This window comes from Gambusia affinis, linkage group LG21, assembly GCF_019740435.1.
Source record: "Gambusia affinis linkage group LG21, SWU_Gaff_1.0, whole genome shotgun sequence".
In the NCBI taxonomy this organism is placed as follows: domain Eukaryota; kingdom Metazoa; phylum Chordata; class Actinopteri; order Cyprinodontiformes; family Poeciliidae; genus Gambusia; species Gambusia affinis.
In genome coordinates this window covers 23,654,562-23,680,483 of record NC_057888.1, presented here as the reverse complement: position 1 = coordinate 23,680,483, position 25,922 = coordinate 23,654,562, and the positions used below count along the sequence as shown (strand labels likewise).

Here is a 25,922-nt window from a genome sequence, read left to right as displayed (position 1 = left end):
CCAGGAAAAATTCTTGTCCATACTTTGATAGTTAGAGGATGCAGATGTGCCCATGCCTGTTCTAGTGGTTTGCAACCAGTGTTGGGTAAGTTACTTTAAAAATGTAATCCGTTACAGTTACAAGTTACCTTGTTTAAAATGTAATTGTAGTGTAACTTTTTAGATTACTTTTAAAAAGTAATGTAACTAATTACTTTTGATTACTTTTTGATTACTTTGAGGTTTTAATGAGTATTGACCCATGTTCAACATTTTATTTTTCTTAGTGCACTGCAGGTTAGTGCACCGCCACAGGCAGTGCAAAAATATGATTCTGCATTATCTGTTTCTCTCAGGTTAGGGAACTACCTTGCACAGCAAGGCAGTTTATTAGCATTAGCCTTTTAGCTTAAATAAGCTATTACCTATTTTTCTGACTTAATAGCCATGGTTAGTATACTGAATGGAGTAAGTAAATTATAGAGAACATTCTAATGATACCCCACATGCTACTGAAAGTATTTAGGCTTACATTAGCATTTTGGCTAATTTCAGCTTATAGACTCGTTTTAACAGACTGAATGGTGTACGTCCAGCTTACTTAACATACTTGTGACTTTCCACAAGCTAATGACTACTATTCAGCTAAGCTTAGCATTGATGCTAATTTTTAGCATCAGAACCCTGGGTCCAAACCGACGGGCACACTTTGGCAGGCCCCAGTTAAATTTCTTCAAGAATTTTCTAGTTTACTTTATGTTCATGAAAACCATAACACTAGCACATTGCATACAATGTCTCATGGGAAAGAATAGATTCCAACGTTTGTCATGCATCAACACCAAACAGTCAAATATTTGTAAAACAATACGTTTTGTCTATCAGTGAGCTGCAATTACCTCTAAATGTTTCCTCAGGTTTGACATAGTTTGCTTCAATGTGGAAAAGTTCTTGATAGCCGGTGTTGAGGAAAAATAATTATTTCTAGTGATTTAAACAGTTAATTTTATGTCATGTGTAAAAGGTATCTTGAACAGTTTGATTTTGAACAAATTTCTTGGGATTTGAAACTAAATGATGAATGTATTTGAAAATTGTATTATCTGTGACAATATCTCAATCAAATGAAAATTGTTTGAATGTTATGTTTTATAGGTTAGAAAAGGAATTGTACCTCATTTTGTTCTGTTGATTTTATGTGACAAGGCAAGGATTTAAATCTTTGGAGAATGCAGAATGCAGCAGACCACAACTAGGTTTGTGAAGGTAATCTTTCCTTAAACTAAATTACTTGATTTGGCTCTGTTCTGAGAATGCCTGTAAGGACAAGATAACGGGAGGCACTCCGAATTTCACAGGTATCTGTGAAGTCTTATTTTATGGTTTTATTTGTCCAGGTGCCCCCAGAGCCCAGGAAAATCAGGAAGCAGCTGCTTGCTCCTGTGTCTTACAGGAGACCAAAAGGGCCTTTGATCTTAGCTTGAAATTAGGGGAAGTTCTAAGTTTTATTGGCGTCCAAGGTAGCGTCTGATTGGTCATACAGAGCTACGCCTTAATGAATACATTAACAAGGAGAGAAACGCCTTCACTATAAGAGATCGAACACGATAATAATAATTTAGATAGCTGTACTATTCTGCCTTTTTGGCATCGGCTTTCTCCAAAGACATGTCTTTGCCTTTTCTTCTCTGTCTTTGTCCCTTTTTCTTTTAATTCTTTTGTCTTAGGTCTGCAGTTTTCTTGTTAATTCATGCGTTGCTTGTTTTGAGAATTAAACTCTGTGACGTCATCACGCATTGTTGTCTCCTTGTCGCCACACGCGGCTCGCAGGAAGAACTTGGGACAGAGGAAAAGAGAGAGCCAAGCTTTTTCCAAATTAAGCTAATTTTTATATACTTTTCCTCAATACCGGCAAACACTTATTGCACTGCACGGTTAAATTTGAGCCATTTTCACAGATGTAAATGTAAAGCAGTGCATAAATGTTACAGAAGAGGGTACTATTGTTTTCTGTAATTGCTGGTATTATCACAATTCCGAGATGTTTGTCCTGCCGGGGACACCGTAGTGCAGGGGATTTTTGCGCACGAGCTGCTGTATTCCTTACAGTGTGTTTACTGCCTGTAAGGTAAGCAGCAGCTCCGCTAGCCCGGTGTAAAATATACATTGCGTTGGTATGCCAATCTTTTTTTCTGTTTGTTCAGTGTGCCAGTTGGCTGCAGATTGCATCTTGTTTTGCACCGAACACACCCCACTTTCACGAAAAGAAACACAACGCAGAGCCCATAGGGTGTCCTCCACCAGCTGCAGGTCTGAAGAGGGAGAGCCTGGGTTACATAAATAAAATGCTCCTTAAATTTCCAGTGTTGGAAGGCTGTCATTTTTGATGCGCTGCTTGAGCTGAAATGGAACCGTCCGCTCGCTTGCTGTTCCTCCAGGAGGCTCCACCAGCACAGGATGGAACATCAGAGTGGCATTGCGGCTATGATAGAGACAAGGAGTCAGAAGCGGAAAACGGCGATAAAGACCGCAAAGCAATAAAAATATCATTACATATTTCGCAAAGGTTTTTGTTTATATTTTTTTTAAAATGTAACTAAATTTGTAATTCTTAATATTTTCGGAAGTAACTGTAACTGGATTACATATTTTCTCATTGTAACTAACGAATTACAGTTACTCTTTTTTTGTAATTAAATTACGTAACGTCGTTACATGTAATCCGTTACTACCCAACAATGTTTGCAACTAGTACGAAGTCTAAATGCTGTGTTTCATGAGTCTTGCAATTAAGAGGGCTAAAAACGGCTTTATCTCAGCGAAAGATGCAAAGAATGGAGAACCTGAAGTTTAGCAGCTCTGCATTCTAGTTTCAAACTACTAAAACTGTTCATCTTCATTATTCTGATGTGTTTAGGAAGTAAATAAGGTTGAACATAGAATATAGAGTTGAGAATCTTACAATTCTCTCTTTTGCACTTATTTCACTGATAAAGTCGTTTTGGGGCCCTTGAATTTCTCACCATTGCACTTCCAGTGACAGTGAATGCTATCGGACCATTCACTGTCACTGCATTGTTGCAGATGCTGCTCACCAACTTGTTTTTAAGGTCTTTTAGTCATTTTATTGTTTTTGCAGACTTTTCCTTTGTTATCTATGTACTGATTGTTAATTCAGTACTGTTATTCAGTAAACTACATCCGTCCTATGCTTTGTTTTAGCGAAGACCCTTGGCCTACCTGTTGCCTTGTCTTTGGCATGCTATGCACGGCTTATACTAACCTTGATTGTGCTGTTTTTGGTCCATCACCCAACGACATCACTGCTCCAGTACTTTTCCATGGAGCTTTTTAAGATCTGCATACATATGCATGGGTCACCACAATCAGCTTAGCTTCTACACCACAATATTGTCCACCTGCACCGTCCAAAATACACCCATCAAGGCTCTCGCCAGATCTTTTGCTGTGACAGACCAACTGGTCTACTGAGGAACACCGCATTGAGCACAGTGTGTTTGCCCTCCTGGCTCGGTCAGCTAACTCAGTTGTCAATCACAATAAAACCATCAACTTCAGTCGCTTCAATATTCACTCACTCACGAGTAAGGGCTATCTTAGGCAGGACATTAATTTCTGACCGGGCATTAGATTTTCTGTGCTTAATCTAACAGTCGGGAAAAAGTTCCACGAAAAGTGGAGGGTGGCACCTGTAACTTTTCCTCTTTCATTTGTTTGATGCAATTGTATCAAACAAATGATACAACAAAACAAAAACACGAGGGAAAAGACTAAATGAACCTGACAAAAATGAATGGTTTTTATTCTATTTTTCAACCAAATAGTTGTAGTGCTTTTTTCAAATTTCCACAATTTTGAAGACTTTATGGGACTCTCTGGACCAGTTACCACAAATATTGCCACCTTGCACCTTCCCCAGAAGTATAAGGATTTTATTATTGAGCTTGTATTGTTTGGTTATATTTATGCATATCAGATTGCACTGTGTAAAATATGAAGTAAAATAAAAATATAGATGGTTTAATTTCAGTGAGGTGGAGAGGTCAAGGGTCAGACTGCTGGAATGTGTTGCTGGTGTTTTGGGTTATGCTGGGCATTTGACCTTAGAAATATTCTAATCTTCCTTGGGACAGATTAGAATGTTAGCACATCAGGAGAGAAAATTCAACTCCCAAACAACACACTGTTGTGTTCGGGGATCTCTGGTCTTCTTGGTGGGGTTTGCCTGCGTGCCTTTTCCACATCTTACCACCAGAAGTCGACAGATTCCGGTTGGAGTGCGGTGGTGTCATTATTATCCTCAGCTGTCCCTGATTACCTTCATCAGCAGAGCAGACATAAGGAGTGGGCCGCCAGTCCAGCGTCGCCTGAGTGTTGTGCCAGTCACGGTACCTCTGAGCCCCTCGAGCCCTGTCTCATTGATCTTCGTTGCTCTGAGCCTTCTGGTAATTCTCTCTTTGTCTCTCTGTTGCCTTCAGGTGATCCTTTGGACGCTCTGGATCCGCTGATTAGATCCTGGCTGTTTTTTCCTGTTTCCAAAAAGGAAACCTTCGTGAAGCCGTGGAACGTACCCACTGGTTGCCTGAGTTCCCAGACCCATGTATTCCGTTGCTTGCGAGAATCCCACGGCTGGCAGCCGTACCGCTCTCGTTTGCCTCTGAGCCTACCTGTCCGCTCCCTGCCGCACTCCTCCTATGTTGCTGGACCACTAAGAGATCGTGACCCGGACATACTCTGCTACCACCCCCAGAGGCGGATCCAATCACCTCCAGTAAGAACAACTGTTTTGTCTTCCCAAGATCTCTCCATTTTCCCACGACCCCTAAACTCACCACTCTGCTTTTCTCCCTCAGTGAACTATTGCTGCCTGTTACCGTTGATTTCCCTGGACCAGATCACTCTGAGACATTCTATAATTGTGTGAGCTGTAATAAAATCATTTGAACTGATTTCACTCCTCCCATTTTGTGTTCTGCATTTGGGCTAGTAAATTCGAACCCAACATGACACACACGCAATCCAACAGAAGATTTAAAGCAAGGAAAAAAAAGATCCTGTACATTAGCAAAGAGAAAACACAAGGAATTTTATTCCCCAACTAATTTCCCTCGTTTTTTTTAAAGCTGACATAATAAGCATGAATATGAAATTCTACCACACAATGAGAAGTCTGAAATTTTGGTTAAATTATCAAATAAAAACACAGAGCAGTGGAAATAAATAACACAGTTTTGTTGCCAGGCAACATTTTCACAGAGGCAGTTTAGCCAGGAGACCCACAATAAGTTGCAGCAGTACAATAGAATTAATACCAGTCAGTTTTTGTCTTAAGGAGCTGAAGTACATTAGGAAAGAATTTAGTCGCACTGTTTAACTCAAGGGTAATGAGGAGACCTTCTTATGTCTGATTGTTATCCAACCAATAAAGTGCTTTCAAAAGATGGTCTTCCCATTATTATAGTCCACTTTATCTATAGAAGCCCACAAATCCCTCCAGGAAAGGTTATACATAGGAAAGAAAAGAGGAATTTTTAAAAAGGCTCTATGGAGGCATGAGCTCTTCTCTTTCTCCACAACTTTGCTTCTCCTTTCTGGTTGGATTTTTATTTCTTGAAAGGTGTCAGTCTCCCAATGTTATGCCAGAAGGTAGTTTTGCGCTTGGGCTCGGCCAGCATGAAGACCTGCTGCTGGGGCAGAGCAGTGGGTAAGGATGGATGTTTCTGACGAAGGAGGAAGTCGCAGTATGGCCTGGTCACTGCTGACAAGGAAATCAACATGAGAAGATATTCTTTGGTGTGGTTTTCGAAATCCAACTGCTTATTTACATACATTCACAAACAATTAAGAGACATGTTCTCAGTTATTCACAGAACTAAAGAACAATGTTTATTTTATTCAAACATATACTTATAAAGAGTAAAATCAGAGAAACCTTAAATTTTTCCCAGAGGTGTATAAACTCAGTTTGAAACAGAACCTAGACTACATCATACCTGCCAACATCTGCTAACATTAATGAGAGACAAGCAGCTGTGGAGTGACACAGTCCTAGTGGGGTCTGCTGACTGGAAATTAAAATAAAATCTACTTAAAATGCATGCATTATGCATTTACAGTCATTTGAAGAACATGTTACTAAATACATAGGATAAACCTAAAACCAGTTTACTATCAAGGTAGACGTTCAGGTTAATGACTATTGAAAATTAGTCATTAACCTGAACTTAATTTGAAAATTATACTTAGAAATTGCATTACCCTTATTTGTATCTGAACATTATGCGGCTCTTGGCCTTTTTTCTTTAAACAAGAATGAATGTGCATCTATGGAAAAGTAGAAATTATGAGTCAGGGTTTTACTATTTCAGTTCACAGTTCATGAAGTGGGCCTATCATAGTTTTAGTACCAAACACCTTTCTGTTCACACAGAAACAGCCTAACATTCTGTCCTTTTCTTTAGTTTAACCTTTTTTAAGTGACTACAGAGAGATTTGGGAAATTAATTATAAAACAACACAATAGTCACTAATCAAACTTCATAAAAGACCTATAAGAGTATCGTAATTAACAAGGCTAAGGACCAGGATCAGACTAACCCATTATTTATCCAAATATTTTGCACACATACATTTTGTACAGAACTACAAAATACTCTTCAAATAAATAAAGCCAATACTATACACAATTTCATTCATAAATCTAAAAATAATTCTAAATTAATTAAGTACTGCATTGCCCATTGCAAAAATCACTAAGCATAATATTTTGCATTGCAAATTGTTATCTGAATAAAGGTGCTGATGATACAAGTCTGACCCCTTATAGCTGGTTAAAAATGTATATATAATGGTCTTTACTGTTTTGTTTAGAGGCTGGTTCTAGACCAAATTGACCTCAGGGCCTTGCAGACAGTGTTTTAATGGAGACACTTAAAAAAAGAATTAAACAAAAACACAGCAATATTTCATCATTTAATAATGTGAACAAAGAGCCACTTGTGTCTCCAGAGATTCAGGTTGCAGAGCTCTGATTTAGTAAATGGAAAGTGTGATCCTATCTCCATACAGCAGTTAAAAGAGCAGTACCATATTTTTTAATTCATTAAATTAATTTTTATTAAAAATAATTTTAATGTATTTTTAATTATACCTTAAAAAAATTGTGAAGAAAAAATATCTACCACTGAAAATTTAAAAAAGACATTTATTTAATATAATTTCTTTAGAACCCCTCTTAGCCCCGTCTAGATCCACCCCTGGTCTGCAGGTCTGGTGTGTTTTTGCTTAGCATGTTTTATCTTCATTGATATGAAGTCAGATTATCCAAACTGGTAAACCACATTAATAAAATATTAGTGAAATAATACATTAAATGACCACTGGACAATTATTCAAAAAATATATCAACATTTTTGAATAAAACACACAGAAAGTAATATAATGTAGGAAATAATTATGTATTTATTGTTAATCTATTTGTATGATTTGTTCTTTAAATGGCCACTTATTTTGGGTAATGCTATTATTTATTAAATATCATCTAAACTCAACATCCTAAGCAAAGAATCAAACCACAACGGTCAACTAAAATCACAATAAGAAACTGAATCAATCGTAACTAAATGTTCTGTACCATGTCAGCCTCAGGAGATGATTGAGGATGAAGAGACTCTGATTTCTGGTTCTTTAGGTCTGATTGGTCTGCAGTTCCTCTCCTAATCCATTCTATCTGTATGTAGATAAGCTATGTTGTATTGGGGAAGTAGTTTGAACTACTTAGCTTTCTTGATCCCTCTGTGACTGCTATTGACTTGTCATTTTGGGGTGCTGGGTGGCAGCTAGGGGGAAGTGGACTTGGGTGGCCATGGTGTCAGCATGATGTATGGGAGTGTGAATGCCTATATGAGTATTGGCATGTAGTTGGATGTGAATGTCTCTGGGGGTGAATTTTCAACTATTAAATTTAGCATCAGAACAATACTAGGTTATTTTTGATAATAACTATATATATATATATATAATATGTATGTTTGCTTGTTGTATTTGGGAAAGGGTAAGATTAAATAAGTTGTTACTTCTTCCTACTCCTTTTCAGAAATGTTAAATGGGACTTTAGTGTTATGTATATTGTTGTGTGTATATATGTATGGATAGATATGTATTGGGTATATACTTATTTTCTAAATTTATTCTTGGGTGCGTTCCGTTAAAAAAGATGTACTGATTGGTATAAATTCTTTTACAAGAGTTTCTTTTTAGATATGTTCAATTGTGTGAGTATGCATAGATTCATCAGTGTTAATGTGACAAAAATGATTTTCAATACAGATCATTGTTCTAAAATCAATAAAATGATTTTATTGATTCATTTAGGACATGACATAAATCAATATTTATTGATTTATTTCAATAAATAATATTGAAATGAATTATTTATTTATTTCAATCAAATCAACAATCAGATATACAAATCGATTATCAATGCTGACACTCTGGACTTGCAGAGGCCTAGGATCAGAAAATGATCAATTTAAATCTTTGCTGACCACACACATTCTGGACACAAACCATGCAGACTTTAAACAAGTCAGTGCTCTAAAGCAGTATTTAGAAAAAGCGTCTGCTAGAAAGGTACTTTCTTCCTCCAACCTATCTTTCTGAAGTAAGAATTATTTACTGGTCTTCTGTCCTCTTTGCCACCTTCTCTGTCCCTGTCCTCAGTCTTCCTCCTGCTTCTTCCACTTGCACATGCATTCAGTTAGCTCATGAGCCCAGTTTTGTTCAGCATTCAACCTCCTGAAGTTGAAAGCTTCACATTTTCGCTGGAAAACCCTCTGCCCCGTGTTCTCTTTGAGTCCCCCCTTGCTGTTTTTCTTTCCATGGATTATTGTTTTTTGTGTTTTTGTTGTGGCTCCCTTTGATTTTTGTAAGTTTGTTTCACCATATTCTTTTATTAAGTCTTAAAATTTACTGGCCACCTCTCTCATGCATTTAGGTCCTACAGCAACCATCTACATATGATGACAACTGAATTGTACATGAGAAATGAGGAGCAGCTTATACCTGCTACAGCTGTGTTACAGATTGTTAACAGGACTGGTCTGATCATTACTGTTTAGCTCAAAAAAGGGGAGTAGAAACATAAGTTAGCACCCCAAGTTTTAATAATGAGGGAGCAGCTGCTCCATGTTCTCTATTGTTCCTGTACCTATATGAACACTCGTATTAGAATGTGTCAGAGTAGCAAAGCTTTTTCTCTTCATTCTTGGCTTTTTACTCAGTGCTATGTAAAAGGCAGTCTGTGTAACTACTAACACAATCCATCCAGCTGTAGTTCAAACATTCATACCCTCTGGAGGGGGGGGGGACATAAACAGTGAAATCAAATGAAAACTAATAGTGTTAAAACTCATAAATACATACCTTTAGATTTCCCAGCTGGGTGGCTTTTGAAGGCATTCAGCATAGCTTGTTTCTTCTGGATTTCAGTAAGAGAGAAGCCTAAAAAAATAAATAAAAAGGTTCCTGTAAGAAAAAAAATGTCCATGCTGAAGAACATATTTGTCACAGCAATCTACATCCTAATTATCCATGAAAAATAGTTTTACACTATTTGATTTTTGTGTTATTTTTAATCATATTAGATCAATCTGACAGAATCGCACCAAAACAATCCCCAGACAACTGGTCATCACTTTTTATAGCAGACACTTAAAACAAGGATTAAAAAGTCCCTAATAATTCTATAATAAATGCATTTAATTCAATAGTGACAATAATGAGAATAGTGAAGTAGAAGGAAAATGATGCCTGGTTTTAAAAACTTTGTCTTAGTATAAATGCACCTGTTCTGTTTCTCAGAAGTTTGTCAGAGCAGTGGTTCCCAAAGTCGGTCCTCAAGGGTCGGAATCCTACATGTTTTAGTTCTCTGCCTGGTGGTAGTAACAACCTTTTCAGCAGGTCAATGTTCTTCTTTGGCCTTCTAATGAGACATCATTTGATCCAGGTGTGTTAAACCAGGGAGAGAACTAAAACATCCAGGATGCCGGCCCCTGAGGACCAACTTTGGACACCACTGTGTTAGAGAACATCCAGCATGACGAAACTCAGCAGAGTTTTCAGGGAGAAGATTCTGCAGAAGTCTAAAGCCGGGTTAAGTTCTACAACAATATTCCAAGGTTTGAACATCTGACAGAGATGTGTTTTTTCCACATTACTTTGTGTTGTTTTAGACATGAACCTTCAATTTAAAATTTCTTAGACAACGCAAGCATTGACATAAACTATCAAACCTGTTTCACGATCATTTTGGACCTGCTTCCTCTCATCAGCAAAAGCTCGAAGCCAACGTTGTTTCTGTTCTGGTTTTTTGGTACACAGGAGGTGGACTTCATTGCCACTTCTTGCCCAAAGCTTTAATGCATTCTTTACAGTAATATTAAAATCTTTTTCCTTGCCATCTTCCAAATCTGTCACCTCCATTAAATCCATATTCATGCGACCCTTGTAGTAAAGTATGTCCCTGCGAAGAAGATCCTAAAATGACAACAAAATGTTTAGCAAGCAATTATTAGAAATGGAATGTTATACAGCTCTGGAAAACAATTAAGAGACGACTTAAAATGATCAGTTTTTCTGATATTACTTTTCATAGATACATGTTTGACTAAAATGAACAGTGTTCCTATATTCTGTGAACTACTGATATGTCTCTGAAATTCCAGGTAAAAATTTTATATTCATTTGCAGAAAATAATAGACGGTCAAAATAATAAAAAGATGCAGTGCTTTCAGACCTCAAACAATGCAAAGAAAACAATTTCATATTCCTTTAGAAAAAATAATACAAATGTTTTAAAAGTTCAGAAATAAATATTTGGTGGAATAACCACAAGGTTTTCAATGGGGTTCAGCGCAGTGGTCTCTTCATTTCTTCCAGAGCTATATGTTTTTTCTCTTAATCAAAGCCACACACCTAGTTTGGCCTTCTGTTTAGCTGGGACACCTTCCAGGAGGGGGGGAATTGGCTGAGCCACTGAAACTTAATGTTCTCTTTCTCTATACTTGGCCTGACTTTCAGTATTTAACCCTGTCTCCATAGTAGACAAAGTAATTGAATGAAATATTGCTATGAATAGGGTGGTAGATAACTGCTGTCTACCACCCCATTGACTTGAAAACTACCTCAGGGCCTATCTGTTTAGCTATACTTGTCTCCTAAGTAAACCACTAAAGAAGATGCTGTTATTAGCTCTTGGATGAAGGCTGAACATAGAAAGTACACCTGGATCAGTCTGTATCCTTTATATTCTCAAACTCTAGTTGGTTGTGGTAGATGGTCATTCACACATAAATTAAACATAAATTAAATAGAATATGTTGATTTGCAAATACTTTTCACCCTATATTCAATTGCATAAACTAAAAAGACAACATATGTAATGTTCAAATAGATAAACTTAGTTGGGGTTTTTTGTTGTTGTTTTTGCAAATACTCTCTTATTTGGACTTAGATGTCCGCAGCACGTACCCGAGAAGTTGGGACAGGGCCTTGCTTATCATTGTTTGCGAACTGAGAACACAAAGCTCCGTAGGTAGAATTCTTTCCCATTCTTACTTGGTGTACAACTTAAGTTCCTCAACAGTCCAGGGTTTCCATTGTCATAATTTGCACTTCATAATGCACCACACAATTTCAATGGGAGACAGGCCTGGACTTTCATGAAGGCATTCTAGTATCTGCACTCTTTTACTGTGAAGCCAGGATGTTATGCTAGGGTTCAATTAACCCATCCACCTGTGGAAAACTCCAAACAAATATTTTTTTAGCATTCCTAAACTTTCTTTTGTTGCCCTGTCCTAACTTTTTGTTTATGTATTTCAGGCATAGGCATTCAAAAATGAGTGAATATTTGCAAAAGAAAAGAAAGAACTTTATCCACTTGAACATAAAATATCTTGTCTTTGTAGTAAATGTCAATAAAATATAGGTTGAAAAGCATTGGCAAATCATCACATTTATTTTTTCCGCAATGTCTCAACTTCATTGGAATTGGAGTTGCAGTTACTCAGCCATGACAATTGATTAAATGAAGCTGTCTATGAACTCTTGATCTAATTTTAAGGCCACATGAAATTTGAAGGTTGCTACTGACTGCAGAAGGTTGGTGACCTCTGTGCAGCATGTGCCTAGTTAACTGCTTACCCTACTTTGTGATTTAACATGCCAGTAATGTAATGCAATGAGTGTTGTCCTACATGGTTGCTTCTACTTTATTATAATGCCATACTTTTGACTTGAATAGTTGACTTCTCAAAAGTCATTGAGGACATTTTTCAATTGGTGGCATGGTACCATGGGAAAATCAATTTTGTTGAGCTCCTGGGAGCTAAAATTATATTTAGATGCTTTGATACTGGATTTTATACATACAAGGCCAAGAAAGCGATGTACCTAATTTATTAATCATATGTTAAAAAAAAGTAAATTACAAAAGTACCTTTTTGCAATAAACCATCTGATGGTCGAAGAGAAAAAACATTCTCTGCTGGCTCTTAGTTTGTGGCTGGGATAGTTTAGTTATCTCCCCAGAAAAGATAAGTTCAGAGCTTCTGACCAGAACATCTTCACCCTGCATGGATCAGAACAGACTTACACTGCTGCTACTTGCTTCTCATACCTGTCAGAGGTACACTTTACAGTATCGTACAACAGATTTCAGAACAATCCATCACTTCAAACCTCCCAGTCTTCTATGGAACTCTGCCACTGGGCAATTTTGTCAATGTTCTCAAGGCGGCGTTTCCTCTCATTGATCATCCTGGCGACGTTTTTCATGGCATTTAAGGCTGCCTCCACATCCTTGTAATCCCTAAAAATCCAAGAGGAAATGTGAGATTCATGAAAAGTATATTTAATATCTACTTAAAGGTCATTATTTTTGAAGACTCATCAGAGAAACATAGAATAATGAACATAGAGGGTTTCCCCTGGAAAACTTGGTAAAACCATTAGTAGAGACACGTAGGTAGTCCACCTTATTTTCAGGTTCTATGTTTTTGGTGTATTTATTTCTAGTTTCCTGTGTGTCTGAGTCTCTGTGTTGTCCTGTCTCCCCTTGATTAGTTCCCAGGTGTGTCTCGTTCCCTGATTACCTTATGTGTATTTAGTGTCACCTGTGTCTCTGTGTCTTGTCGGATCCTCGTCTACGTCTCGTCACACACACGTCGTCTTGGCGTCCCGTTCCCCGTTGTCCATATCCTCATTAAATTCATTATTTTTCACTACAAGCTGGTTTTCTCAGTGTCTGCCTCACCTCCACCACTGCAATTCATGACAGAATGATCCGACCAAACTGAACGGTGAGGCACACTGCATCCAGCTGGAGTAAGGATGTTCCCACCTAAGAGGCAGACCGGTCCTAGGCGGAGATCCAGCGGGGAGGATAGGGCTCTGGCGGATGCCCTAGCCGACTTGCAAAGGGAGCTCTTCCGGGGGACAAGACTGGTGTTGGCACCCCCCGGATTTGGTCCCCGCCGCTACCTCCACCAGGGAGGTATGCGACCTGAGCCGCCGGTAGACCCGGCCCCTGGTCGCTTTCCGGAATCACCACCTCCACTGCCTGCCCGGAAGCAGCGACGTGAGCCGCCGGTGGACCCAGCCCCTCGTTGCCTTCCGGGAACACCACATCCTCTACCTGCCCGGAAAGAGCGACGTGAGCCGCCGGTGGATCCGGCCCCTCGTCGCCTTCCGGTAACACAACCTCCACTGCCAGCCCCGAGAAAGCGACCTGAGCCGCCGGTGGACCCGGCCCCTGGTCGCCTCACAGAGCCATCACCCCCTCTGCCGGCACCAAGGCGCCGCGCCAGCACACCTCCGCTGCCGGCCCCGAGGATCCGCGCCAGCACACCTCCGCTGCCGGCCCCGAGGCGCCGCGCCGGCTCTCTTCCGCTCCTGTCCCCAGTCAGTCCCGAGCTCTCCAGTGTTCCCAGTGCCAGTCCCGAGCTCTCCAGTGTTCCCAGTGCCAGTCCCGAGCTCTCCAGTGTTCCCAGTGCCAGTCCCGAGCTCTCCAGTGTTCCCAGTGCCAGTCCCCAGCCTCCCAGTGTCAGTCCCCGTCGCCGCCTCCGGGCGGCACCAGAGACTGCTTCCCGGCGCCGCGGACAGCCGCCGAACCGCCTCCTCAGTGGTTCCCGCCGCGGACGCCCCCCGGACCTCTTCAGTGGTTCCCACCTCCGGCGCCGCGGACGCCCCCCGGACCTCCTCAGTGGACGCCCCCCGGACCTCCTCAGTGGACGCCCCCCGGACCTCCTCAGTGGACGCCCCCCGGACCTCCTCAGTGGTTCCCGCCTCCGGCGCCGCGGACGCCCCCCGGACCTCCTCAGTGGTTCCCGCCTCCGGCGCCGCGGACGCCCCCCCGACCTCCTCAGTGGTTTCTGCCTCCTGAGCCTCCGCCCACCCTGTGGGTAGTTTTTTTTTTGTGTGTGTGTTTTGCACTCTTGGCCTCCGCCCACTTGGTTGGGTGTGTTTTTTGTTATGGACTCTGACCCTCCGTCCAGCGCCCCCCCTTGTTGTGTTTTGGACTGTTTTTGGGCGTCTTGGAGCCGCACTTTAAGGGGGGGGTACTGTCAGGTTCTATGTTTTTTGGTGTATTTATTTCTAGTTTCCTGTGTGTCTGAGTCTCTGTGTTGTCCTGTCTCCCCTTGATTAGTTCCCAGGTGTGTCTCGTTCCCTGATTACCTTATGTGTATTTAGTGTCACCTGTGTCTCTGTGTCTTGTCAGATCCTCGTCTACGTCTCGTCACACACACGTCGTCTTGGCGTCCCGTTCCCCGTTGTCCATATCCTCATTAAATTCATTATTTTTCACTACAAGCTGGTTTTCTCAGTGTCTGCATCACCTCCACCACCGCAATTCATGACACTTATAGATTGAAAGCCGTGAATAGTTTAACAGTTCATTTCAAAATTTAAATAAGTTGGCAAGTTTACTTTGTGGGAGTGCAAAAATAAATCTTCATAGTTTGATTATTCAATGCTATGAGTTTAATCTTTGTGTTTGAGCTTGGTTTGTTCATAAATATGTCAGTAAAAGTAACAGATAATTATCGGTCATGTTGTACATTTGTTGAATGGACCCAATTACTGTATGCCAAGCTTGAATCACTGCTACAAGTTTGGCGGGGCAAGTAAAGCCAGGCGGCTTGCCATGGTTATTATACACTGTGGCAGTGGTCTCAAAGTGCAATCCTTGAGAACCAGTGTCCTTCAACTTTTAGATGTTTCCCTTTGCCTACACACTTGAATTAAATGGTGAAATTGCCTCACTAGCATGCAGCCAAGCTCAACGGGGCTTTGCAAATGAGCTAAAATTGAAACCAGCTGTGTTGAAGCACAGAGACATCTAAAAGTTGCAGGAGATTGGTCCGTGAGGACTAAAGTTTGAAACCACTGCACTGGGGAAAACCCTGGCAGACTATATTTCATATTAACCCACTTCACTTTTCTAGTTCCCCAGAAAGTATCAGTATAATTATTCAGTTATTCTGGTTTTCAAAGAAGAATCAAAGTCAGCTAAAATCTATGTTGGTAGGTGAGAGCTGTACAAAAGGCATATCAAATATCAGCCCAATATAGTGTGTCCCTAATAAATATCTCCCTCAAACACAAACAAATATTCTTCCATCGTACTCAGGTCATTTGGAGCAAGGAGATGTTTCCAAAGGCATCTATGAAGTACCGTACTGTGGAACAGGTCATGTAAATAATTACTGTAAATATCAAGTGTAGCTATAGTGTATTTTAGTACAACATTAAGAAACAAGCTCCAATCTAAACTTAACTACAGGGTTTTTAGGTTTTTCTGATGACATGCATGAAAATTAATGTTTGTGATGTAGAATATTGGCTCATTGTAAACAGCAATTTAAGCCAGTCACCTGTGCTGAGGATTGGTGTATTTGAGAAGCTCAGCCAGCTGTAATGGATACTTGCAGATCTTCTGCACTGGAGTGAGTAGGAAGCCGTCTAAAGAAATATCAATCATCTTCTGGAGCAATCGACAGGCCTCAAAGAAATACACGTACTTGTTGACTTTCATCAGCTTGGACAGTAGGATGCAGGCATTGGGGTGATTATTACAATACTCTGAATAAATCTGGAAATCTGTTTGCTGGACATCAAGACATGAAGACAAATGGTTCAAAGTGAGATAATCTTAAGTACGTGTGCTAATGGAAGAAGTCAAAAGAAATTTCAACCTGCTTTAAAAGTAAATTAGAATATCTATCTTACATGTTCAAGAAAACAGCAGCCTATCTCACTCAGATGGGGCTGCTCCTTGTTGAATTCTTTCTCCAGGCCCTTCAGGAACTTTCTCTGGAATCTGTATATCTCTTCGATGTTTCCATAGATGGTTCTAATCTGCTCTTCAGTAAACATGTCTGTCCTCTTACGGCACTGTTTGATGTAACCCTGAGAAAAACAGAATAAGGATCAGTAAAAATCCTAATCTGCGAATAGGAAGAAATAATTAAACTGCCTGCCATGACAGTGCTCTAAATTTAAAGCCTATTTGCTCTATTGCCGAAACATACACTTGGCTTGGACTCTATTGCTTTGACCCAGGAAGTTATGTCTATCCAAAGGAAGTACCATTTTAAAAGCGTTGGGTTTTATTTTATTCAGATTTTCACATGTTAAATTATCTCTTTTCACTAATGACAGAGCTTTGTACTATAAAAATAAAATAAATAACATAATTAGAACACATGTATATTACTTCTTATGATTAATTCTCTTTTAAACCAAGTAGAAAAAAATACAGTGTTTGAAATCAATAAGCAACAATGTAATTTGCATAATTGTAGAAATTAGTTATATAAAAAAATGCCACTAAAGGAAATGAATGCAAATCCAAAAGTAATTAAAGTTGGTCTAGTTTCAGACCTCACAGATGTCGTTCAGGTGCTTGATGTAGTCTCGCTCTGTGATCATGATCTCATTGATGACGTTGGCTCTCATCTCTTCTTTGCAGGGTAACCCGGGGCCTAATAACAAATTCAAATCTGCTCCATCCTCATCTCCGTATTGGGACTCCTCCAGATGGGTTGAAAGTTGCTCCATAGGTTCATCCTGATTCACAAGTAGCTTAAGGGAACACAGTTAAAATCCTTAGTGGGCAAAATATATAACTTACCTTATACGTTTTTACTTGTATCAAACATGTTGGAAAAACAATTGATGTATTGGTAATAAGAGACTCCATATTTTAGCAATCACAATGAGATGGTACTGCCAGCAGAGATCCTCTCACCCGTACAAAGCTAGCAGGAAACCAGCCCTCACTGTCGATGATGCGGCCCCACCACCACTCCTTGTTTGTGGCATCAATCACTTCGATGGCATCACCAGCCTTGAAGCCAAGTTCCTGGATGTCCATGGTAACATGGTCCCAAAGACCTTCAGCATACACTACACTGCCATCACTGATCAACTGCGGATTCACAGCAGAAACACTGTGATTATGTAGGAACTCATTCAATGTGACAAAACCACATGAAAACTGCTTGGTTCAATCAGACCAAGGATTAGGCGTAAAGAAAAAACAGTTCAGCAGTATCTCTCTTCTGAACAGTGACTCTGAAACCAGCAAGCTGACAAAGTTAGCTGTGAAATTATACGTTTGAGGAAATTTTCCTTGTCTCAGATATTACAGAATTATCATAATTATGAGGAATTTATACTTTAGATTCAATTAAAAGTACTGAACTTAAACATGGTACATTATGCGAGCAGGATATAAAGTTACACACTATGTAATGTTTACAAAGAGAAAAAATTACATGTATTTGTTAAAACTGTCACGATGTCATGACATAGTGACAGGGATTGTTTGCATTCCTAGTAGAAGTCTAGGGATGCAAACAATTAATCAACTTACAATTAATTGTTGAATAATAGTTTGGTAGATAAAAACTAATTTCAATAGATTAATAACATGTCTTAGATCTTCTTTCAATACTGTAGTTTTAATACCATCCAGAAGAGAGTTCTGCACTCAGAGAGTTCATGTTTAAGTGGAGCCAGTAGTAAGAGAAACAGATAGTGAAGGATGCGTCTCTCAACAGGAAAGAGAAATGTGTCAAATTCCAGTGTGGTATGCCAAATGATTTTTATTAGGTTTTGTCAAGAAATATATATATATATATAAGCACCAGAGATCACACTACACTCTTCTTTTTTTGACTGACAGAATTAAAAAAACAAGGCTAATTAACTTCTGAACCTTTATTTATTACCTCAAGATAAACTGCCGGCTCCTCTGTTTAGACTATCATAGGATTAACACATGTCATGGAAAAATTACAATAAGGTCACATCTGCTAGTAATGTCATATGAAATGCTTATGAACTCTCACCAAAAGAACTATTTGGGTTTCATGTAGAAGGTTGGAAGTTGTTTTCTACAGCTGCATCAGAACCAGACTGCCTCTCTCCCCTTGTTGTTAATTCTTTATCTTTGGTATAAAACTCATGTGTTGTCCGCTGCCTGACAGAGCTTGGCGAGGTTTTAATCCAGACTTGCTTCATTACTGATTGTCTATGAGCTCTCTGTATTGTGTACAATATATGAACAAACCTGATTTAGTGATTTCACCTAACAGTTCTTGGAAATAGTTTTTTTTTTTTTTTTTTTCCACGACACACAACATTGCATTCTCTTTAAATTTCTCAGTTCTGTATGTAATTTATGGCACCATTTCAACCAAAGATTTGGAATGTGCTTCTGAACCAGACACTCCAAAGCGTCGTGCCAGTTTTGGTGGCGGACGTTTTGTGCAAAACCACCGATGGATACGGCCAACGGCAACCCGATTCGCAGTTTTGGATCAAGGTTGGTGACTGTGCATTTCATCTGACATCAGTTTCAGTGGGACTTTGTAATAGCTTCTGTGTCTACCTATTTTGGGTGCAGATTTTTTGTGTGCTTTTAGGTTATTGGTGCATGTTGCTAATAGCTGTTTAATAGATGCTGTTATTTGATACATATCCCGTCGACCCCTCCCCAACATGTTTGCCACAAGTGATGATTATCATCATCTATTAGCAGAGTTTCCATCTTTAACAGTTACCACAATTTCTGCTACTGTGGCAAAGCATGGGGTTGAACATTGTATACCTACGGTCGGTCCACCAGTTTTTCATGAGCGCACCGCCTAGACACCGCAAAGTCAGCAATAGCAAAAGAGGAGTTTGCAAACATAGAGCATCTTGGCATTGTACGCCGCTCCAAACGTCCATGGGCATCTCCGTTGCACTTAGTTCCCAAAGCAGACGAGGGTTGGTGACCCTGTGGGGATTTTCGGTGCCTCAACAATGCAACCATTAATGACAGGTACCCAATTCCTCACATTCAGGACTTTTCTGCCCGCCTGGCTGGAGCAATCATTTTCTCTAAGGTGGACTTGGTGCGAGGCTACCATCAGGTTCCAGTGCATTGCTTGGATGTACCCAAAGCCGTATCACACCTTTTGGTCTTTATGAGTTTTTTCAGATGTAGCTTATGGATTTGGTCTTCCAGGGTATGCTGTTCTAGTTTGTCTATTTGGAAGATATATCGTTGGCTAGTCCCTCTGCAGAATAACATATGATGCACCTTCTTCAGCTGTTTGTTAGACTCAGTGAACATGGCCTGATCGTGAACCCAGCTAAATTTCAGTTTGGTCTGCCTTTTGTTGAGTTCCTGGGACACAAAGTGTCTTCTCAAGGGGCAGTTCCCCTACCTGCAAAGGTTGAAGCAGTTTCTGTTTTTCCCAGCACTCCCCCAGTTGAAGCACCTGCAAAGGTTTCTGGGGGGTGGTTAAATTTTATAACCATTTCATCTCATGGGCAGCTCACCTCATGCACCCCTTGTATGAAGCATTTAGAGGCAAAATACAAGGGATTTCCATTCTATCAGCAGATAGACACATGAGCCATTGGAGATGGATGGGCCAGCATTAGCCAAGGCCTTTTTGGCATCATTGAATGCCTTCACCCTCTCGGGATTCCATTCTAACAACTGATGTCTCTGATTATGCAGTTGGGACAGTTTGTGAGCAATGGGTGGATGGGTTTGGGCAACCCCTGACACTTAAGCAAGAAACTCCAGGATGCCCCAAAAAATATAGCACCTTTTATAGGGAACTGCTTGCCATTTTTCTGGCAACACACCATTTCCACTTCATGTTGGACATGACATGACATTCAGCATGTGGCTGGCAAAAATAATCTGGTGGATGACTGTCTGTCCTGAGTAAAGGTTACTTCTGTGAATTTAGGTATGGACTACTTCAGCATGGCCACAGGCCAAATGACCCACCAGGATATTCTGGCCTTTAAAGTGGCTGAATCCAGTTTGCATTTAGAGGAGGTCTCCTTTCATCAGTGTGACACAACCTTCTATGCGATGTCTCGACTGGCAAACCTCGGCCTTTGGTCCCTACTAGTTGGCGTTGGCAGGTTTTGATGTAGTTCATTCTCTTTCACACCCAGGCATTAAAGCTTCTGTTAAACTGCTAGGGGCAAAGTCTGTGAGGCCAGGACTCCATGAAATTGTATGGACATGGGCGGCTTCCTGTTTGGCTTGCCAGCGCGCCAAGGTGCAATGGCACACAAAGGCTCCACGGGAGCACTTTCCTGTTCCACAACAGAAGTTTGAACGTGCATGTGGACTTCTACTCCACATGCACATGAACTGTTCTACTCCCAGAGGAGTAGAACAGTTCTAATTGGGGAATCTAGATCTTTTGCCCCATTGGCAGCACATCACTGCCTTCCACAGGTGTCTGTGCCAAAGGACCTAATGTCTGCCGAGTATGTATTTACCTGCCATGACTTCATTCTCCTTACGATGGTCCATTCCATGTTTTGGAGAGGGGACCTTAGGAGATTTTGGTGGAGTTCAGAGTAATGAGGAGAGTATTTTGGTGGACCATTTGAAGCTAGCTCATGTGCTACCAGGGGACCCAGTTGAGTTGGCTCAGCCGCCTCACCGTGATATTCCCCCAGTTTCTTTACCCACTCTTCCGGGTCGTCCCCTTACAGCTGGTTTGTCCCCCTCGGGTGGACAGTTTGGTAGCAGTCGATCCGGAGAGTCTCTTTCAATTTCAACCCGTTCCTGTTAAGAGAAGCCGTGGTGGCCGACTCATTAAACTCCCTAGTTTTTACCTTTAGGTATTTCAATTGCTTTTTTTGTCGCTGCTATTTAGTTTTTCTTTTGTGTGTTTTCTTTTATGTAGTTGTGATGTTGTTTCACATGTTTTGTGTTTGTGGCATTCTGTGTGTTCAGGAGGGGCTGTGTGGAGGATACAATGTATATATTTCACACCCGAATGTATACTCTTACTGTGAAGGGGAGAAGGTGAAGTGAGAAGACACCCACAGTTGTACTACATTCTATTTTTGGTTTTGATTGAAAGACATTGAGAATAAAACAAGACTAAAATAATTTTTTCATCTTTTTCTTCTGATGTCCACAGTCTCCTCTTTCTGCAGTCAAGTTGCCCACACAGCTGCTGTGTTTACAAATAAATAAACCCTCTATACATAGTTCCCACAAGTTTGAACCAGAATGATTGTGTCATCTTACTATGGTAATTCTGCCTTCTGCTCCCTCTACTCACACCTGGTAAGGATGCACACTATGCATACTCCCGTGCGCAATGCGTAGTGGATCCAATAATATTAACTAAGTTTGTTTTGCTAGTTTGGCAGTAAGAACTACAGAAAATATCACTGACATTTGTCACGGGTGGGTAGAGTACTCAAGCAGTTGTAATGCACTTATATTGTTTATCTTAGGTTAAATAGGAACGAGGTGAGGCTGCACAGTGGTGCAGTTGGTAGAGCTGTTGCCTTGCAGCAAGAAGGCCCTGGGTTCGATTCCCGGCCCGGGGTCTTTCTGCATGGAGTTTGCATGTTCTCCCTGTGTATGGTGGGTTCTCTCCGGGTTCTCCGGCTTCCTCCCACAGTCCAAAAACATGACTGTCAGGTTAATTGGTCTCTCTAAATTCTCCCTAGGTGTGAGTGTGTGTGTGAATGGTTGTGCGTCCTGTATGTCTCTGTGTTGCCCTGTGACAGACTGGTGACCTGTCCAGGGTGACCCCGCCTCTCACCCGGAACGTAGCTGGAGATTGGACCCAGCAACCCTCCTGACCCCATTAGGGACAAGGGTGAACAGAAGATGGATGGATGGATGGAACGAGGTGAGCTCTGGCTTGTTTATTGCTGTCATAGAAACGAGCCTGTCAAGACGGCTCTCAGTTACAAAGTTCACGGTAGTGTGGCGTCACATGAGAACTCTGTATTGGATAAAATTCATATCAAATTAGAATTTGTTTGTCCAATTCTTTTTTTTCTTATTTCATTGCAGTTTTAGAGAACTATTCAAATCCCATGCTTGGATAAGTGAATGTAAATCTCTGACCAGAATTGTGTACCTTGCAATTGCATGTGCTGTGTAAGATCTTTAAAACCTAGATTTTATCTCATTATGGTGACATTACATGAAGAAAAATCAATGGTCAATGGAAACGAAACTTTAGACAGGATAATATTGATGGGAGGAAGAAGTATGAAATAAAATTAAGTAAATGGAAAAAGAAGATGATGTTGATGACGAAAGTCCTGCAGTCACCAAATCTCAAATTGTCTATGCACACTTAACAGATTCATTACAGGCTTAACAAACTGCTCTGTAATGCTGGCCAACCTTTCTTCTTGCAAATACACAGCTCCTTATGATGGTGCAGATTTGCAGGGTGTCAAAAGACACCCTGCAAATATCTCTCACACTACCATGCTTATTATTTTCCGTATGATCTAATTTTCAGCTACACTGGTGTAATCATTCATGCCAATGAGAAAAACAGGCCATGTGCCTGTTGCTAAGCAACATATACATATCTAGCCACTGAAGCCTTTTCAAAAAATTTCCAGTATCATTACATGACACCACAGTCTCTGTGGTAGACATTATTCTGCTATGCTAAACAGCTGCACAAGGCTTGTGCAAAGAAAAGACATTATGTCAGTGTTTATTGCATTAAAATACACACACACACAACTCCTGCCCAGTCACCTACCCCCATTATCTGACATATGGAGCCAAAAGAAGCAGCAATGGGTCTTTTCTAGCACACATAATTTGTGGCACACATAATTATAAAATATTCATTTCATTGAAAAAACCCCCCAACAAAAACCAAAAATATCAAGAATCAATATATTTTTGTAGCCTGGTGCTCAGACATCCATCTTTAGTTTATTCTGTATTATTTTTAGAAGATGATTATTGTATTCAGTTATAGATGAACATTTGGAATAGATAAATATTTGAAATGCTTTGTACTATTTTGCACATTCTGCTGTTCAGTATTTACTTGACTTGCACCTACTAGATCAGGGTCTCACACTCCAACTCCATGTTGAGAGACATTTCATGGACACAACATGGAGGAATGAGGCATAAGTTGAACAAAATTTGTTTAGAAAATGCATCCCTAAAAACTTCAGCTCTTTTAAACAGAGCAGTTAATGGACAGTGTGAAGCAACTGAGTTAGGGTTCAAGACTTCATACAATAATTTCATGTACATTTAAGATATTTATTAAATCAAATCTTTGTATTTGAGCTATATATAACGTATGATTTTGCCTTATTAATCAATATTGATGCACATTCTGCAAAATGTATTTGTTTGTGCTTTAAGCAAAGTTGTGCACTGTTATCAACAGTTGCTCAGACTTTAGTTGCTAAGCAATGTCCAAGTCTTATAAAGGAAAAAGCAGTTCATAAACATAAATTTAAAAATAGTCTGTCTACACAAGGAGGAGGTAATTAAGCCATTTCATTCCAGTGTTTTGTACCTGTGGCACATCTAAAAACTGCAGGACAGTGGTCCTCGAGGACTAGAGTTTGAGACTCCTGATATACGGAGAATAAAATGATTTACCAGCCTGGAAAATAGAAACTGTATTGTTATAAATTTCCAAAAGTCCAATGAGAACAAAATTATTAATCTGTTCAGGCTGATTAAAGTAATTGTGTTTATTACCTTTGCTAGCCCTTTCAACATAACAGTAAATGTAGATACAATAATCTTGCTTGACTATGACTTCACCAAACCCAATTCGATGGACATCCGCTTATTCGATGACTCATCTGTTCACAGATCTTTCACTGGAAAGAAACTAGATTGTTCACAGAAAATCAGCATATACGCAGATTTTTCTAAAGAAAATTCCGCTGGGGAAGGTGAAATATTTAGATTCAGAGCTACTTGACATGATATAACACTGGCATTTGCTAACCAGTTAATCCAGGAACAGCATTCCATGACACTGATTGACTATATACCCCCAATAGTGGAGGCAAGGGAGACTGTGAATGTTAGCTTTTGCAATAGTGCTATGACAGCTTCCACTGTGCAGTTGAATACAAATGAAGGTATATTTAGAATTTCAACAATTAAAATAGGCAGTTCTAAAGGGGGTCTCAAGTATTCATAGCTCTCAGCTATTTGCAGGCAGCTGTGGTCTCTAGCCCTCAGCTAGAGACCACATCTAGCTGAGGGCTAGAGCTGTGAAAAAGATCACCACTATATGGAGATCTTTTTCAAACCTGATCAAAGTCATGCAGTATGTAGCAACTGCACTTTAAATAAGTTAATCTCATTCCCTCTTTGGTACAGCTATTTTTACCAAAATACTTTTCAAAACCATTTTTATTCAATCAAGCTTGACTTAAAAAAATATCTCCTGGTAAATGTCAAAACATTGAGACATGACAGCAAGAGAAGCAGGAAAAAACACAATCATAAGAGGCATTAAGAAATAGGGCAGTTATTTCCCCAAATAACTCTCTTTAAAAGATGAGAAGCAAACAGTAGCATTTTCATCATGCAATAGTTACCTAAGAGCCAATGACCAGCAATAACTGATTCAACATATTTGAAAGAAAATTGAAATTTCCCCGTTTTCTTCCATTTTTATATTTTACATTCAAATGGTTAAACTAGCACAAGTTTAGATTGTTTTACAAAGGTTCCTTTCAGATCCTTTTTTTGTTCCTTCATCTACACATATTCTTTACACCCTATCAACTGAATAGTAGGTGAAGTCTCTTCACCATATCTGGTCAAGAACGTATAGGTGCTTTTCCAATGGCAAGTCAGACACTAACCGGTAAGTGTGTGGTTTGGTTCTACACCACAACCATTATAAGATGTATTCCTCACTATTGTGGGCGCACCATGAGCAGGCAACAGCTGTGCTCAACTCTGCTGATGTTAGCAATGGAGAACCTCGAGGTTGTGGTTCTGATGAACTGAAATAAACCCAGATTTTATTCTATCATATAGAAATACATTGTTGGCCTAAACGTAATGATGAAGACTCAGATCAGCTGATTATTTTGCTAAGCATAGAATTATAATTAGATTCTCACTTTATTTTTGTGCAACCTTCTGGATTTAGGTAGTGAATTTAAAAGATGTAAACCAATAGCTACACAGAAAATATATTTATTTATTTTTTTAATGCAGAGGGAAAGTAAAATTCACATCTCAAGGTAATATTATATAGTTCTGGTGTTTCACACTGTCAGAGCAAAACTGCAGCTCTGACTGAAAAAGACCACAGCTGCATTATTTCTCTCTGTTTTTGTTTTTGCCCATTCTTCAGAGAAACAAGCAGCTTGCTGCGCTGCTAAACCATGGTCATTCTGCTGCAAAATTTAACATGTTCCTGGTGCTGCTCATGATAATACTCCTAATTACACTCCTCCGTACTGAGCAGACGGTCTGCACTCCACAGCTAAACTATAATGTTGTTTAGAGTTTGCCATGAGGTAATCATGAGCCAATCCACGAATGCAGTCAGCT

At 39.9% G+C, this 25,922-nt stretch overlaps 1 protein-coding gene across 3 annotated transcripts in view; it reads right to left on the bottom strand.

Moving 5' to 3' along the window:
• Positions 1-5,061: 5,061 nt before the first annotated feature.
• arhgef4 (Rho guanine nucleotide exchange factor (GEF) 4) overlaps positions 5,062-25,922 on the bottom strand; it is a 64,399-nt gene continuing 43,538 nt past the window's right edge. For 2 of the 3 annotated variants that reach the window (XM_044104562.1, XM_044104564.1), the window contains 9 exons: positions 17,313-17,492; positions 16,946-17,146; positions 16,292-16,471; positions 15,937-16,169; positions 12,743-12,872; positions 12,501-12,632; positions 10,293-10,536; positions 9,424-9,501; positions 5,062-5,758 (listed from right to left, as the gene is read on the bottom strand). In XM_044104562.1, the coding sequence (XP_043960497.1) occupies positions 5,604-5,758; positions 9,424-9,501; positions 10,293-10,536; positions 12,501-12,632; positions 12,743-12,872; positions 15,937-16,169; positions 16,292-16,471; positions 16,946-17,146; positions 17,313-17,492 (1,533 nt within the window). In that variant the 3' untranslated portion in view covers positions 5,062-5,603. The remainder of the gene's footprint in view (positions 5,759-9,423; positions 9,502-10,292; positions 10,537-12,500; positions 12,633-12,742; positions 12,873-15,936; positions 16,170-16,291; positions 16,472-16,945; positions 17,147-17,312; positions 17,493-25,922) is intronic. The other variant, XM_044104563.1, reaches the window with a different exon arrangement.